Consider the following 13027-nt stretch of genomic DNA (forward strand, 5'->3'; position numbering starts at 1 on the left):
GCAGTGAGGACACTGGATCAATTTGCCGCTGATGACACCAGAAACAAAATCTTTTGCATTTGCAAGAGTATTAGTGCTATCCGCTCTAGCTCTGGACAAAATGTCCCTACATTCCTGTGGGATATTCAGATGTGCAAACTCCCTTTGCCCAGGAGCCATGCTGACAATCGCATCTACTCAGGATCCGGGTGCGATATTTGTCCTTTGTTCATCATCCATAATTGTGGGGATGCTATCAGTGGAATGTGAGGCTTCATTGATAGAAGCAGCTCCGCAAACCAGTGTTGGCGAGGCCAGTACAGAGCTATCAATATCAGGATGCACGGCGCTGCCTTCATCTTCGTGAGGACTGTTGGGATCAGTGGAATTGGAGTAAAGGGGTAAGCAAAGAGGTCTGACCAAACTATGGAAAACGCATTCCCCCAAGATCCCTTTTGGTGATGCCAGCTTGCGAAGTACTGGCATTTGGCGTTCCACTTGTTGGCGAACAGGTCTATTGTTGGCGTTCCCCACTGGGAAAAGATGTAGTCCACTGTGGACTGGTCCAGCTCCCACTCGTAGCAGCTCGATCTTTGCCTGCTGAGCGAGTCCACTATCCTGTTCTCTATCCCCGGCAAATGCACCGCTGTGAGTCTGATGCCTTGCTGCGAGGCCAAATTCTAAATTCTTTGGGCTTCCTTGGAGAGGGTGAGAGATCTTGTGCCTCCTTGTTTGTTGAGGTAATGCATCGTAGTGGTGATGTCTGTTCTTATTACTACGTCTGATTCTGCTATTTTCAGGAGAAAAGCCTGCAAAGCAAGAAACTGCTCTGAGCTCTAGCAGATTGATGTGCATCCCTCTCAACTCGTGGCCACTTGCCACTTACTTGAAGATCCTACAACACGGCTCCCCAGCCCTCCAGAGATGCGTCCGTAGTGATGGTCCACGGAGCTGGACGATGTAGAAAGGAAAGGCCAATGGACAGATGATGCTTTTGAGACCACCATGTCAGGGCTTTGGCTATTGCTGGGGTTATGTTTATTTGACCTTCGAAGCTTCCCGAAACCTGGAGCCATTGACGGTTGAGTTGCTCCTGTAGCATTCGCATTTTTAGTCTGCAGAGAGGAACCAGAGGTATGCATGATGACATCATGCCCAACAGGGATTTGAACAGGCGAATAGAAATGCAGCTTCTTCCCTGTTTTGACTTTGCTAGTGTCAGTAACTTCAGTTGTCTTTCTACTGTGGGACACGTCATGGTAGATTGCGTGTCCAGGTTTGCCCCTAAAAAGGTGATACTGCGTGGTGGCAGAGGTTTGGACTTCTCCCAGTTGATGGAGAGGCCTAAACTGCTTAGCAAGGAAACGCACCTTCTTGTTGATCTGCGCGCTCCTGCGTTGCCTTTATCAGCCAATCGTCGCGATATGGAAATATTTGGTGTTTTCTCCTCCTCAGGAAGGCTGCGATTGGCGCTAGGCATTTGGTGAATATCCTGGGATCTGATTTTAGGCCAAGAGGGAGGACACAAAATTGAAAATAGTTCCCAGCTACCATGAATCTCAGGTACTGTCTGTGGGTAGGGTGAATGGGAATGTGGAAATATGAGTCTTTTAGGTCTTGTGTAGACATGAAATCTCCCTGGTTATCATGCGGAACGACTGCTTTTTTAAGTAGATGTTTAGTTCCCTTAAGTCGAGGATCGGCCTCCAATCTTTCCACTTCTTGCGAATGAGAAAGAACCTGGAATAAAACCCTCTTCCTCGCTGTGACCGAGGTACCTTCTCTATAGCTCCTTTGAGGAGCATCCTGTTGATCTCCCTCTTGAGTTGTTCTGGGTACCTTGAAGGAGTCCTGCGAGAAGGATTGGAGGGAGGCAGTTGGATAAAACTCCAGAGTGTGGCCCTGTTTCACTAATTGGAGGACCCACTTGCCTGATGTGATGACTTGCCATTGCTTGAGGAATAGGGCTATCCTCCCGCCTAGAACCAGAGGAGGACAGTTGGGTGTAGCCGGCGCCTCAGATGTATCAGGCTCTAAGAGCCGAGTCTTTAGCTAGGCGAGTTGAGCATCCCCTATTGCTAGATCTACCATAAGCTTCTTGCGGTGGTTGCCTTTGTGCGTAATATTGACGGAACTGTTGAGAGCAAGAAGGATAGGTTGAATATCTATATTGCGGATATCCTCCTCTATATGAAGGCTGTCCACGTCCTCTAGCTCGAAAGGAAGGCTTTCGAAACTGGAGAGTCCCTAATGATCTTGCTGTATCAGTGTCGGATTTGATAGATTGTAAGGCCTTGTCAATGTGTTTACCATATAATGCCTGGTCATCGAAAAGTAGGTCTAAAATCTTATTCTGTACTTCAGGCCAGAATGATGTAGCCTATAGCCAACCTTGTCTCCATAAGTACAGCCGCACCTGCGAGCTGTCGAAATGCAGTCGTGACTATGTCCATTGCACAGTGAGTTCCACTGACGTGCGCTGACCTTCTTGCAATGTCTTTGCCTCTGATCTTCCGTCCTCCGGAAACTTGTCAATATGTGGGGCAATGTCTGCCCATAGCTGTCTGTCAAACTTGGCTAACACCGCTAGTGAGTTAGCAGCTCTTATCACTAGGCTAGCCATCGAGGAGAACCTCTTCTCATTATTGTCTAGCCGTCTACCTTCTTTGTCTGGAGGAGCAGACTGATTCTTGGGCTTCCTCTGTGCCGCCTGAGCCACCACTGAGTCAGGAGGAGAATGACCAATTAGACATGCTGGGGCATCGTCTGGTACCTTGTATTTTTTGTCCATTCGAGGCAGCACTGCTGTGACAGGAGCAGGATTGTGCATCACTTTTAGGCCTTCTTCCCATAAGGAGCTGACCAGCGGAATAGAGCACACAGATTTTTGAAAAGGCTCTTTAAAATCATAAAGAAAACAATCTGTCTGTTTTGACGGCATTGGCAAAGCGAAACACTTAGCTGCTCTTTCCAGGAGATTATGAAATCCTCCGATGTCGTCTGGAGGGGACTCCACCTTTGATTGGGAAGAAGGAGCAGCAGGAATAATGTATTCATCACACTCGGAATGAGTGTCAAGGAGCTCCCCTTCTTCATGATCACCTTCTGACAAGTCAGTGTCCTGAGGTAAAGTCATATCCGGCGTGGCCACATTTGTTAGAGGTAAAGAGGCCGGTCTCTGACGTGGAGTGGTAACCCCGGAGATGGGCGATGGAGGAGGTTGCTCCCCTTGAGGAGGAAAATGCCTGCTGTAATCAGACAGCATTGCTCGGAGGTCAGATAGCAAAGAGGTTGGAATGTATGCCCCTTCTTGATATTGTTGGTCTCCTCCATAGAATTGAGGGTCATAGGTTTCATCAAATTAGTCTTCGTCCTGATATTTGACATTCAATTGAGATGGGCTATGGGCTGTCCCAAATGGACCCTCATCGTCATTCTTCATCTCCCTCTAACAAATGAACTGGAATGAGAGAGGTCACCTTACTAGGTGAGGTGTGCTTTGGGGCAAGTCTTTCATGTGTTTTATGCTGTTTTTCCCTCGTCGACGGCGCAGACAGTCTTCATTGATGGTGGAGTCGATGACGAACGCATGGAGATTTTGATAGTCGATGATGGTAAAGCAGATACCGTCATTACCGCTGTCGACGATGAGGTGTAGATGTTAGTCAACGATGAGGTAGTCTATGCCGTTCTCGTCGACGGTGGGGCACTCGTCGTCGACAATGTCATCAGAAATGTCGTCGACGATGGAAGGGTGTAAGTTGTCGTAGGCGGTGAAAAAGCACTCACCGACGGTCTCGTTGACGATGAGTCCGTCGTCGACGGTACCTTTTTTGTAGAAGTAGATGAAGGCTTTTTAAAAGGCACAGATGGAGGTACAGAGGATGACTTTTTATGCCTCTCAGAACTGCTGGATTGACGTCTCTCCCGTTTCCTGGAAGATTTTTGAGGTGAAGTAGAGGGGCTGCGGCCCTTGTAAGACCCTAAGGCAGTCTTTTTGAGGGCTTTTCTAGATTGTTGGGAAGGAGATCCTGCGTCTGATCTCGCCCTTTTTGATGACTTTTTGGATGTTGAAGAGTCATCACTATCCTGGATTATCTCTGTACTTAAGCTTCTGCAGCCAAATGAATAATCTGCCTTCTCTATCCTTAAGAGTCTTAGAGGAAAAGGTATGACAAACCTTACAGTCCTTGGCTGAGTGGTCTGGATAGAGGCAGTATTTACAATCCTGAGGGTCTTCAGAATGTAGTCTCTTTTTACCACAAGTTTTGCAATTTCTGAATAAACCCTTCTCCTTGTCAGACATGTTGAAGGTGTTAATTCCAATCAGTTCAAAGAAGTTTTTAGCAGAGAAAAATATGCTCAAGCTAATCCAAAAGGTGTGAATAAAGAGAAGAGCTATGAGGAGACTCCCTGGCACGACGTGCAGTAGAAAATCAGAGGTGCTGGAGCTTCTCTCAGGAGGATTGTAGAGGGTGGTGTTGTCTGATTGGTGGATGCTCAAGTTTGGTCCTTTTTCTAAAAATGACTCTGATAGACTGTTAAATTGAAGAGGCCTAGGGCCCTTTTGTTAATATATTTCAACACTACTTGTGTAATTTGTACCGGGGGCTACCATGTCGAAGACGGGGAATGATTCAAGCATGTGAATCTATGAAAGTTCCAATACTGGAGTAATGCCCTTATTTTCAATGTCATTTTTCTCTTTTAAAACTGATTGCTTACACTTTGTGCCTTCTACTTTGACTAAAGAAAGTTTACCTTTAATTGAAGATTTCAAACCATTAAAAAAAAAATTAAAAAAAATAAAGCATTTTTTGCCTGTTTCTCAACATAGGCTGCATTGCTGTTTTCATATGTATATATTATATTTGTATTTAAATTCTCTACTAAAATATTTTTCGTATATATATTTTATACATATACATGTGTTTGTATATGCTCTGGGGTCCCCGCACGTGGGCGGGAATATTCAGTGTTCATGACTATTGATGAGGATCCCCTGGAATAGAACTACATTAACAGTAAATGCTTGGAGTCACAAAGGTATGAAGTTTTAACATGAATTCATGTGCATTGTAAGAAACAATTATTTGGAAAAACATTTTAAGCATTTTAAAAGCTGATACAAGGTCTCAAAAATCAACCTTCTGAAAATGATGTTGTAGAACTGCAGACACGTTGGTGAAGTAGGGGGCAGCTCATTAGTCAGAGTGATAGTTATCTTCACGTTCTCCCCACTCCGAGTCTGACTAAACACCTCCGAGACCTTGGGAGCAAAATAAAAATAATACTTAGCAATTTATTGTCTTGAATTCAACTGACACCGAGGATCAGAACAGCTTAAAATAGTTCAGTAAGTAATTTAGTTATGAGAGTTCAACAACTATGAAGTGAAATGTTATTTACCTGGATTAAAAAGTTTAGTCTTTTGCAATGTTTCATAGTCTCATTTAAAAAATGTTTTCAACTGGGAAGCACTGTTAAAATGGCAACACATTTCAATCAATTCAAAATAACTCTAGGGCTCTTTCAAACAAGCAATCACTGATGTGCCATGTGAGGAAATGAGGTTTATTATATGGTGTGGTTGTGAGACCTCACTGAGTAATATAAGCACAACCGGGTCTTAGGTCTAGTCAGGCTCATTTATCCAACCTTAGCTGAACCATGGGCACCTGTAGCTTCAATCAGTCCTGCTTAAACAAAGGAACAAATGATAAACAGCTGCAAAAAAATAGACAAGAAAAAAAGCTCAAGAACTATCAACGCCTAAATGAAAGATCCATTGGAGGGTTTCGGAGATTTAATTAAATGTAGAAACAGTAAATCACATTTTATTTACTGAACTATAACTATCACTGGCAAATTCACCATATTTTACCCTTTAAAATGTTCAAGAAAACTTTGGCCAAAGTTGAATATACTTCAATGTACTTACTTTGGGAGTCCAGAAAAACAGTTACCTCGAAAAGACAGTCTCTAATCCAGTTTGAGCATTAATGGAAGCTTACAGGGTTCAATGTCCCTTCGAAGTACTCTCTGGTCCAGCAAAAGTCTAGTTGCCGCTGGTGTCCAAACAAAATAAAAGGAAGTTTTACCTGTAACTCCACTTCTCTCGTAGGGGTATTTCCAGGACAGTCAAAAGCGGCGAATAGTTCCGCCCACCTGAGGGGACCCCGGAGCATTTCTCTGAAAATATCTTAAGTGTTGATGTTCGCCTTTCTTCAGGAAGACCTGCAAAGTCACTTAAGAACGTCATTATGCAGCCTAAAGTAGAGGCTACAAATGCCAAAATTCCTCATCCTGTTTGGTTGAAAAAAGGTCCTGCCAGGCAGATTTGCATCCAAATGCATGAACGTTTTGAAGGTTTTACAGAACAAAATCTTTCACAAACCTTTTTGCAATATTAAATAAGGGTGAAGTGAAGGGTGGTGTAGCCCATAGGCTCCCATTATTCTGACTATAAATTAAAGCTGTGCCTTTAAGATCAGATGGTCCTCCCATATCCCATCAGGCTCAGCAAAAGGCAGTAACCTCAGTTCTTTTTGTAGGCTTTACTAGCTGAGATGAAAATGTCTTAAAACTATTATTTTGTCTATTCCACCGGGGAGGAGGGAAGGTCGCTTATGACTATGATGGAAATACCCCTACGAGAGAACTGGAGTTACAGGTAAGAAACTCCCTTTTCTCATAGGGAATTTCCATGTATAGTCATAAGCGCTGAATAGAGTACCAAGCCCATCCCCCCGAGAGCAGTGGATTAGACAGAATAGAGTGATATTTCGTTATGCAAAGAGATTTCTAAGAGAAGCCTGTCCTACTTAAGCATCTGCCCTAGCATCAGAATCAAGACAGTAGTGCTTAGTAAAGATGTGGACACACCTCCAAATTACAGCTGTGCAAATATCTGCTAAGGGAACGTTTCTCAAAGAAGTCACGGCTGCTTTGCTCCTGGTCGAATGTGCATTATATGTGCCAACAAGGGACTTACTGGCTAACTAGTAACAGAGCAAAATGGACAACACAATCCACCTAGAAAGAGACTGCTTGGAGGTGGCTAGGCCTGTTCCAACTGGACATTAGTTAACTAACAGTTGCTGTTACCTGAAAAATGATTTAGTTTTGTCTAAGTAAAATTTTAAAACCCTCTTCACATCAAGAGAGTGACATGTTTACTCTGCAGGAGTAGATGGGTTTTGAAAGAAAGTAAAGAAATAGTCTGGTTTACATGGATATCATAACTTTTTGTAAGACTTTTGGATGCGTTCTCATTACAAACATGGAAGAATGTAAAACAGTGTATGGTTCATGAGCACAAAGGGCCTGGATCTCGCTAACCATGCGAGCTGATTTAACTGCTACAAGGAAGGCAGTTTTCCAAGTGAGATGTTGGAGAGATGCCTTGTGCCTGGGCTCAAAAATATGCTGCATTAGACGTGAAAGAACTACATTAAGCTCTCATGGTAGAGATGGACACCTAGCAGGAGGTAAAACCTTTTTTAACCCTTCTAGGAAGTCTTTTATGACTGGAATTTTAAAAGGTTTGTGAAAGACGTTTCCTGTATGCACTGAGAGCTGCTAGGTGTATGTTTATGGACGAGAATTGCAAACCAGATTTTGCTAGCTGCAATAGGTACGGAAGAATAACATCATCTCTGCATGCTGTGGGATCAATGTTCCTGTCCCAACACTAAATGCAGAATCTTTTCCATTTTAAGGCACATGCTGGTCTGGTAGATGGTCGTTTTGCTTCTCTTAAAAGCATCCATACAGTCTTGTGGCAGATTAAGGTGCCCATACTGCACTAGCTCAGGAGCCATGCTACCAAATTCAACGTCAACAGAATGGGATGTCTCTCACCTGTCCTCTGAAATTCGGCAGAAGGTCTGGCCTGTTTGGCAGTCTGAGATGTGGACGGAGTGACTTGTGAAGGAGATCTAGAAACCACCACTGTTGCTGTCATTCCGGAGTGATCAGGACTATTTTCGCTTTGGAGCTGGGCAGTTTGATCAGGACTGCCGGGATCAAGGGAAGTGGCAGAAAGGCACAAATTTGTTTGACCAGTCTATCCATAAGGCATTCCCCAATGTCCCTGGATGGTAGTACCTGGAGGCAAAGTTAAGGCATTTTCTGTTGTCTGCTCTTTCGAAGAGATCAATAGAAGGGGTGCCCCACACTGAGAAGATGTACTGTACAATGTAGTCGTGCAGCACCAACTTGTGGTTTTTGTCCACCCTCTGCTGACCGTGTCTGCCTGTACATTCTCTATGCCAGGGGAGGTGACTCGCTGTTATTGTTAGGTTCCTGGCTAGAAGCCAGTTCCATATTGTCTGTGCCTCCAATAATGGAGTTCAGGATCTGGTTCCCCTAATGCTTGTTCAGGTAATACCTGGTAGTGAAAATGTCACTTACCCAGTGTACATCTGTTCGTGGCATCAGTCGCAGTAGATTCGCATGTTTTGCAATAGCTCGCCATCTGGTGTTGGGCCGGAGTGTTACAAGTTGTTTTTCTTCGAAGAAGTCTTTCGAGTCACGGGACCGAGTGACTCCTCCTTTTGTCTCCATTGCGCATGGGCGTCGACTCCATCTTCGATTGTTTTTCCCCGCAGAGGGTGAGGTAGGAGTTGAATTGTAGTAATAGTGCCCATGCAATGGAGTGACTAAGTATGCACCTATTTAAGGTTGAGATGATACATATATAAATAATTGAAGGTAACTTCCAAACTGCTACAGGCTCCGGGGGATGCGGGTGGGCACATGCGAATCTACTGCGACTGATGCCACGAACAGATGTACACTGGGTAAGTGACATTTTCAGTTCGATGGCATCTGTCGCTGTAGATACGCATGTTTTGCATAGACTAGTAAGCAGTTATCTCCCCAAAAGCGGTGGATCAGCCTGTAGGAGTGGAAGTAGTCTGAAATAATGTTCTTAGTACGGCTTGACCTACTGTGGCTTGTTGTGCGGATAACACGTCTACACAGTAGTGCTTGGTGAATGTGTGAGGCGTAGACCATGTGGCTGCCTTACATATTTCTTGCATTGGGATGTTTCCTAGAAAGGCCATGGTAGCACCTTTCTTTCTGGTTGAGTGTGCCCTTGGTGTAATGGGCAGCTGTCGTTTAGCTTTAAGGTAGCAGATTTGGATGCATTTAACTATCCATCTGGCTATACCTTGTTTTGATATTGGGTTTCCTGCATGAGGTTTTTGAAATGCAATAAATAGTTGTTTAGTCTTTCTGATGTTTTTTGTTCTGTCAATGTAATACATCAATGCTCTTTTGACATCTAATGTATGTAGTGCCCTTTCAGCTACGGTATCTGGCTGTGGAAAGAACACTGGAAGTTCCACTGTTTGATTTAGATGGAACGGTGAAATAACCTTTGGCAAAAATTTAGGATTGGTCCTTAGGACGACCTTATTCTTGTGTAGTTGTATAAAAGGTTCCTGTATTGTAAACGCCTGAATCTTGCTTACTCTTCTTAGGGAAGTAATGGCGATGAGAAATGCCACCTTCCAGGTTAGGAACTGTATGTCGCAGGAGTGCATGGGTTCAAAAGGTGGACCCATAAGTCTAGTTAGGACAACATTTAGGTTCCATGAAGGAACAGGAGGTGTTCTTGGTGGTATAATTCTCCTAAGGCCCTCCATGAATGCTTTAATGACTGGTATCTTATATAGGGAAGTTGAATAGGTAGTCTGCAGGTATGCAGATATTGCTGCAAGGTGTATTTTAATGGAAGAGAAAGCCAGGTTAGATTTTTGTAAGTGAAGCAAGTAACCCACTACATGTTCTGGAGTTGTGTGTCATGGTTGTATTTGATTAATATGGCAGTAGCAAACAAACCTCTTCCATTTACTTGCATAGCAGTGCCTGGTGGATGGCCTTCTGGCTTGTTTTATGACTTCCATACATTCTTGGGTAAGTTGTAAGTGCCCGAATTCTAGGATTTCAGGAGCCAGATTGCTAGATTCAGCGATGCTGGATCTGGGTGTATGATCTTTTGGTTGTGCTGTGTCAACAGATCTGGCCTGTTGGGCAATTTGATGCAGGGTACTACTGATCGGTCTAGCAGCGTTGTGTACCAGGGTTGCCTTGCCCAAGTTGGTGCTATCAATATGAGTTTGAGTTTGTTTTGACTGAGTTTGTTTAGCAGGTAAGGAAGGAGAGGGAGAGGAGGAAAAGCGTAAGCAAATATCCCTGACCAGTTCATCCATAGGGCATTGCCATGGGACTGTTTGTGTGGGTATCTGGATGCGAAGTGTTGGCATTTTGCGTTCTCCCTTGTCGCAAACAAGTCTATCTGAGGTGTTCCCCAGAGTTTGAAATAAGTGTTCAGGATTTGGGGGTGAATTTCCCATTCGTGGACCTGTTGGTGATCTCGAGAGAGATTGTCTGCGAGTTGATTTTGGATCCCTGGTATAAATTGTGCTATTAGGCGAATTTGGTTGTGAATTGCCCAACGCCAAATCTTTTGTGCTAGCAGGCTTAACTGCGTGGAGTGCGTCCCCCCTTGCTTGTTTAGATAATACATTGTTGTCATGTTGTCTGTTTTGACGAGAATGTATTTGTGAACTATGATTGGTTGGAAAGCTTTTAGTGCTTGAAAAACTGCTAGAAGTTCTAGGTGATTTATATGCAGTTTTGTTTGATGTACGTTCCATTGTCCTTGTATGCTGTGTTGATCGAGGTGTGCTCCCCACCCTGTCATGGAAGCATCTGTTGTTATTACGTATTGTGGCACTGGGTCTTGGAAAGGCCGCCCTTTGTTTAAATTTATGTTGTTCCACCACAGAAGCGAGAGGTAAGTTTGGCGGTCTATTAACACCAGATCTAGAAGGTGACCCTGTGCTTGACCATTGTGATGCTAGGCACTGTTGTAAGGGCCTCATGTGCAGTCTTGCGTTTGGGACAATGGCTATGCATGATGACATCATGCCTAGGAGTTGTAATACCATCTTTGCCTGTATTCTTTGTGTTGGATACATGCGTTGTATGATGGTGTTGAAATTTCGAATTCTTTGTGGACTTGGAGTGGCTACTCCTTTTGATGTGTCTATTATGGCTCCTAGGTATTGTTGTACCTTGCGCGGCAGAATTTTAGATTTTGTGAAATTGACGGTGAACCCTAGTTTGAAGAGGGTTTGTATGATATGATTTGTGTGATTTGAGCACTGTATTAACAAATGGGCCTTGATTAGCCAGTCGTCTAGATATGGGAACACATGTATTTGCTGCCTTCTTATGTGTGCAGCGACTACCGCTAGACACTTGGTAAAGACTCTTGGTGCGGTAGTTAATCCGAAAGGCAGTACCTTGAATTGGTAATGTATTCCCTTGAATACAAACCTTAGGTATTTCCTGTGCGATGGGTGTATTGGTATATGGAAATAAGCATCCTTGAGGTCTAAAGTTGCCATGTAGTCGTGTAGTTTTAGCAATGGCAATACTTCTTGTAGTGTGACCATGTGAAAGTGGTCTGATTTGATGAAAGTGTTCACTACTCTGAGGTCTAGGATTGGTCTCAGCGTTTTGTCCTTCTTTGATATCAGAAAGTACAGTGAGTAAACTCCTGTGTTTATTTGTGTGTTTGGCACTAATTCGATTGCATTCTTTTGCAATAGTGCCTGCACTTCTATCTCCAGGAGATTGGAATGGTGTGTTGTCAAATTTTGTGCTTTTGGTGGTATGTTTGGAGGGAATTGTAGAAATTCTATGCAATAACCATGTTGGATAATTGCTAGAACCCAAGTGTCTGTAGTGATTTCCTCCCATGCTTTGTAATAATGACTTATTCTTCCCCCCACTGGTGTTGTGTGGAGGGGGTGAGTGACATGTGAGTCACTGTTTAGTAGTAGGGGTTTTGGGGCTCTGAAATCTTCCTCTATTTCTAGGGAATTGCCCTCCTCTATATTGTCCCCGAAAACCTCCTCTATACTGTCCCTGGTAACTGGACGGTGTTGCTTGTGAGGTGCTGGCTTGTGTGCTCTGACCCCGAAACCCCCCTCGAAAGGGTGTTTTACGGAATGTGCTGTAATTCCCTCTGCTCTGCGGGGAGTAGAGTGCGCCCATGGCTTTGGCAGTGTCCGTATCTTTTTTGAGTTTCTCAATCGCTGTGTCCACTTCTGGACCGAACAGTTCTTTTTCATTAAAAGGCATATTGAGAACTGCTTGTTGAATCTCTGGTTTAAATCCAGACGTTCGGAGCCATGCATGCCTTCTGATAGTTACAGATGTATTAATTGTCCGTGCAGCTGTATCTGCAGCGTCCATGGAGGAGCGGATCTGGTTGTTGGAAATGGTCTGTCCCTCCTCAACCACTTGTTTTGCCCTATTTTGTAAGTCCTTGGGCAGATGTTCAATGAGATGTTGCATCTCGTCCCAGTGGGCTCTGTCATAGCGCGCAAGTAGTGCCTGGGAGTTCGCGATGCGCCACTGGTTTGCAGCTTGTGCTGCGACTCTTTTACCAGCTGCATCGAACTTGCGGCTTTCTTTATCTGGGGGTGGTGCATCTCCAGATGTGTGAGAGTTGGCCCTTTTCCTAGCTGCTCCTACAACAACAGAGTCTGGTGGCAGCTGTGTAGTGATGAAAACCGGGTCTGTAGGAGGCGCCTTATACTTTTTTTCCACCCTTGGTGTGATTGCCCTACTTTTGACCGGCTCCTTAAAGATTTTTCGCGTGCCGGAGCATACCAGGGAGCATAGGCAGGCTTTGGTATGAGCTGTGGGTGGAGGAGAGTGTGTTGAATAAAAAATCATCCTCGACCTGTTCTGAGTGGAGGCTTACGTTGTGAAATTGTGCTGCTCTAGCCACCACTTGAGAATACGCGGTGCTGTCTTCTGGTGGAGATGGCTTCGTAGGGTATGCCTCCGGACTGTTATCTGACACTGGGGCGTCGTATAGGTCCCATGCGTCTTGATCTTGGTCACCCTGGCTTATGGTGGTGTGAGCTGGGGAGTGTGATGGAGTTCGTGCTGGTGAGACGTTAAGCACGGGCGGAGGAGAGGGTGGTGGGGTAACTCTTTTCACCACTTTTGGTTG

The 13027-nt window shown here is 44.4% G+C and overlaps 1 protein-coding gene across 2 annotated transcripts in view; it reads right to left on the bottom strand.

Annotated features, from left to right (window-relative positions):
- The window catches only part of PIWIL1 (piwi like RNA-mediated gene silencing 1), a 1338982-nt gene that overhangs the window by 1094936 nt on the left and 231019 nt on the right, over nt 1-13027 (bottom strand). For both annotated transcript variants that reach the window (XM_069215364.1, XM_069215365.1), the window contains exon 6: nt 5127-5248. In XM_069215364.1, coding sequence (XP_069071465.1) covers nt 5127-5248 — 122 coding nt within the window. The remainder of the gene's footprint in view (nt 1-5126; nt 5249-13027) is intronic.

The sequence above is a fragment of the Pleurodeles waltl genome, chromosome 11 (assembly GCF_031143425.1).
Source record: "Pleurodeles waltl isolate 20211129_DDA chromosome 11, aPleWal1.hap1.20221129, whole genome shotgun sequence".
NCBI classification, from domain to species: domain Eukaryota; kingdom Metazoa; phylum Chordata; class Amphibia; order Caudata; family Salamandridae; genus Pleurodeles; species Pleurodeles waltl.